Below are 5,020 nucleotides of genomic sequence, written 5' to 3'. Positions count from 1 at the left end.
TAACCCCACCTATTCCCACCTGTCGTTTTTCGACTTATGGCACTATACGACGTCAAAAGTCAGCGTGACCGAGAATCTTTTGTGTAACGATTTCGTCAATGCATTTAACGTAACAATCGTTTTGCCCCAGGTGTATGTAAACAAAACCTCCAGATAAACAATTATTTACAGGTAAACCATTGTTATAGTAAGCACAAGTTCCAGATTGCATTATCGCGACACAAAACCAACGTAATTGGCGAAGATTAAAAAAGAGCACTATTTGCCTAAACAGCTAGAGAAAAATACATACACTTTGTAATATGCGAGTCCGTGGTAAGTGTTACATTTAAACCCCGCGTGCGGGCCGTTAAACGTACTTGTGTTTAGTAGGTGTGGCAGTTGTAGCCGTGTATACGGTGTGTAGTGATCTATGGTTCAATGACTTTCTGCCTAGTTAAAGTGTTTAGAGATGACTATGACGAGGAATATTTAGAAGTTAAAACATGATCAGTTCATCGTGTAATCGTACATGATACACCAGTCTATTGTTCAGATACACTCTCGGAATTTTAAATGTACCGGGTGATTTAATAATTTACATTGAACTATTGTTAACTGAAGCAGATGGCACATCGACCGTGAGGATACATATGTGGACCCAGTCAACAACAGTTTTTGGGTGTAGATCCTGCTTCGGAGATAGTCGTTATACATGACTATGGAAATTGATAAAGGATGTTCACTCGGACAATGGAACAAGAAAAAGGTATGATAAAGGAAAATTCTGTCTTAGTCTTGTGGATCAGAACAGAAAATCTTTAAAACCAACCTAGGTCTTCCGAGAAGCAAGTCGTAGTACAGATTACAGCGTTTCTCGTTATGACTTCCTACGCGTACAAAAATGATAATCATTGTGGATGAGAGAGTGTATTTGTAGGTCAAGAATGTACGTGATATACACACACATAGGTGTATGAACAATCTTGAGGACGACATTCTTTGTTTATGTACATTATATTTACCGAGAAAACGCTTATGTCAGGCAAGAAGCAAATCATCGCGATTGTCCCCTCTTGAACGGCAGACAAAACCAGACCTGTCCCCTCTTGAAACTGTTTCATTGTAGTCTTGATAACGTCGTGACTGCTGAGGAGAGAACGTGGGCGGCACGTGCACTCTGACGTTTCAATTGGTGTTCGCTGAAATATATATACGGAGTAAACACTATTTAAGGTTACACATTGTTGCCCTGTGTGCCCCGAGACGGAACGATTTGGTAGAAATCTGAAAACTACGTTAAAATTTTAATGTATCATTCAAGGAGTAGTTTATGATGCATTGGGATACTACTTCAAATAATACCACCTAGATTTAGCAGTGCGTGAGGATTCAAAACACTCCAGTACTAACAGATCTCATGGGTATCGCATCTGGAATAGCTATTGATGGAATTAATGTTGTGTAACTTCCATACAGATTAATCAACAAATCGTGTGAAGGACGGAATGTTTCCCGGTGTAGACATTACTAGAAACCAACGATGAATACTAGCCTCAGTGATAACAGTTCTGATCTCCAGGTCCCTAACGGGGACTTGGACGCCTGGAATAGGGATGAAGCATACAAACTAATACCTATTGACATACTACTTGTACTGTATGCGGTGATCGGAGTATTCGGAAACATTGCCGTTATCTACATATACAGTTTCAAACTCAAGGTGAAGTTTGATGATAAATTCTTCATCCTCGTTTTGGCGGGAATGGACATCATCGTCTGCTCCACAGGGCCATTGTTTTCTCTGGCTCGTAATATACTTCCGGTGAACTTCCAAGGCGACGCTCTCTGTCGTATTTGCTGGTATTTTGTGCGGACTATGGGGACAGCTTCCGGGATGTTACTTTTCATCATCGCCGTACAGCGTTATCTGAAAGTGTGTCGTCCGTTTGGACGACAAATGACGTCATTTATAAATAAGGTTGCTTTGGGGGTGACGTTTGGCGTTGCCATAATCATCGACATACCCATATTTGTCTTTTACGGTGAAACGGAAATTTATGATAGTCACTTGAATGTGACCGGATATCGCTGTGGACGGAAGGACGATGAGAGTCCGTCAATGAAACAAGATATTCTCATCTATTTTTATTTTATGTTTGCCTGTGCCGGAAGTGTAATGCTAGGTGTGGCCGTTCTGTACTCGATGACAGGATTTACGATATACAAACAGGTGAAAAAACACATGAACTTGACCGGTGAATCCTACAAAGCCACCACGCACCGAAATGGTCATGAAAACATAAAAGCTGAGGCCAACAATTCATGTATTTCCTTACAGGATATTACGCTCACGGATTCACCGGAAGTGACGTCAAAAAGAGGTAGTTACAAATCCATAAAGAACAGTAACGGCGTTGACGATTCGCCAGTTATTAAGAAAAACTATAAACGTAATCTTCAAAGTTACGAAAAAAGTGTTCCTTTGGAGTCCGAGGATTCAGTATCGTCTAAAACTAACGGAAGTGTCGAAGGTTCCGAAAAGGGTTATGAGAAAGGCGACACAACATCTATCGATAAGGGTTACTTTAACAGATGACGCAGTTGTTGCGGCCGATAATGATAAACAGAGTTCGTTAGACACACAACAACCAATTAAGGAAAGAGAAAACACTTGTAACGGCATTAGGGATCAAGTGGGCACTACAGTGCCAAACCAGACGAACTCAAAGACCGTCAGTTTTAAGAAAACCAATCTGGAACCTCTCAAAGATGACGAGGAGGATTCTTGTAATGATATTGGTACATTTACAAAATCTAATCTAGAAACAATCAAAGACGAGGATGAGGGTGAAAATAGAACGAAAGTTTCTAACAAAAATGTTTCTATTAAAGATACGAGCCCCGTTGGTTCTCCAATCAGAAAAGGACCAAAACAGGAATCTCAGGTAGGTGTTCGGTGGAAGAAGAACCGGATGATGGTACATAGATTTTCTATAATGTTCATGATGATAGCCATCGTCTGTACCATTACCTACACTCCAGCCTTAATAGCGAACATGCTGGTCAATCTGGACTCTGTCCAGTACTGGACTGAGTATGCCCAGTGGGAACGAATCTTATACCTGTTTCTCTTCCAACTGTATCTCCTAAATCACGTGGCAAATCCATTTATTTATGCATTTTTCGACAAGACATTTCGAAAGGAATTCAAAAACATGATATCATGTAAAAGAAGATAAAAGGACAAAAGAAACTAGTTTTAAAACAGTATTATTTTCTTGTGAACATTTCTACATCTTTTCCTGTTTTTTTTTTACGATTGATATTTTTAACATTGGAATCTTGTCTGTATGTTTGATATGAGTTGGAACAGTCGATATACATATATGTGTTCCACCATCCAATACACATCAGGGCCATTGAACCTACGAACAAGGATCCAAATCTCCACAAGTTAATTATTAAATCTATGATGTTTAATATTTTCTGAAGATGTTTCATCGCCGACAGAGTATACAATTCTTGTCATAAAAGTACCTAAAATGTCGCCCACAGTGTAGATATATGTACTGTAGTAAACATCGAGAAATGAAAAACAACAACACAACAGAGTGATCGGTTATAACACCGGAAGTTACTAACACAATATGGACAGATGCAGTTAATTATTTGTGCACTTCAAATTTAAAAGATATAAAGAGAAAATCAGATTGATGGAGGGAGACAATAGCGTTAAGTATGTACAATAGCCTATTCATTTTTTTGTTCAATCTGTCATAATCTTTGTCGGCGATGAAGCATCACCTCTTTAGAAAATAATCCTTTTTTTTTTTAAATACATTTGTGATTTATGACGTGATATTTTTAATCATTTATATTTATAATTCGGGCTGTCAAAATGTGATATAGCACCAACAACCAAGGGTTGCAGTGAATATTCGTCTATTGAGAGCAGAACCCTGGATATCGGAGATGGAAGTCTGTAGAGTTGTCACCGTCATATTTAGGATAGCGGAAACGGACACAATTACATTTATATGGCGGTCCAGCCGTCCGTCAGTATAGTTACATGGATAATGTGTCTGTACGTCCGTTTATAAACAAATTCTAGTAAAACCATCAGTGTTGTTTACTTGTTTACGAAAGGACACAGGCGCCGAGACTCACAGTGTATACGTTTTGATCTAGCGGTGTCTTAAATAGTAAACATAGCAGTGGGGTATTTGTTTTCTGCTAGATATCTTTATTGACCAGAAGGTTTTCGCAAAACTTATAGAGTATTTTAAGTTACTTTACTAGTTAAAAGAGCCACGAATTAGAAATGTGTGCCATAATACTATGGAATCGATCTGAATGTATCTAGTTTGTAAAATAAGATTATGTACACATTTAGATAGCATCTAAATTAACAGCCTGTATAGGTAACTCTCAGGCCACTGTCTACCACAACAAAACTTCGTTTTCTTAATTTCTGACATTTTTTTCGTACTTTTCGCTTTTTAGGACAATTTGATATTTTTTATACACACAGAAATATGTCAAACATCAAATGTATCTAGATTATTGTTCAATGTAGGATTAGACGATACAGACGGGTTCGTTTGTACAAAACTGTGTAATCACAAAGGGGAGACAACTCTATGAAAATGTCCATATGAAAATCTAGTCCAAATAGTTATAATTGTAAACCAGGTATAGATACTTTGTGATGATATTCACGACGACTTGTTTATGCATTTATTTAAATACAATACTTAATTTGATATCTAGACTTCTGTTTTTATTTATTTAGTGTAGATCAATTAGATTGATGAACTATAGAGGATTGCAATCATTGTCAGAGAAGTTAGAATGATTTGGCTTCAGAAACATTGGATGTTTATTGCAGCAATCACAGGGACCTGCCATTTTGTTACAGTGTAGGGTATATGTATCAATGCTAGTGCATAGAGAGTATTTCAGAGCAGTGTAGACGTTTTAGATTACAATTCTGTGCCAATAGAGAGGCGCGTCATTTTACCAAATGCTGAGTCTCTCA

At 38.0% G+C, this 5,020-nt stretch overlaps 1 protein-coding gene across 1 annotated transcript; it reads left to right on the top strand.

The window, feature by feature from the left end:
* The first annotated feature begins 344 nt into the window (after positions 1 to 344).
* Positions 345 to 4,745, top strand: LOC117329563. The gene is given in 2 exon segments (XM_033887560.1): positions 345 to 2,541; positions 2,543 to 4,745. Coding segments are annotated over 2 exon segments (1,698 nt in total). The 5' UTR covers positions 345 to 1,522; the 3' UTR covers positions 3,222 to 4,745.
* The last annotated feature ends 275 nt before the right edge of the window (positions 4,746 to 5,020 follow it).

The sequence above is a fragment of the Pecten maximus genome, chromosome 6, assembly GCF_902652985.1.
Source record: "Pecten maximus chromosome 6, xPecMax1.1, whole genome shotgun sequence".
Classification (NCBI taxonomy): domain Eukaryota; kingdom Metazoa; phylum Mollusca; class Bivalvia; order Pectinida; family Pectinidae; genus Pecten; species Pecten maximus.
Note: the sequence above shows the minus strand (reverse complement) of the source record. Positions and strands in the feature narration are given on the sequence as shown.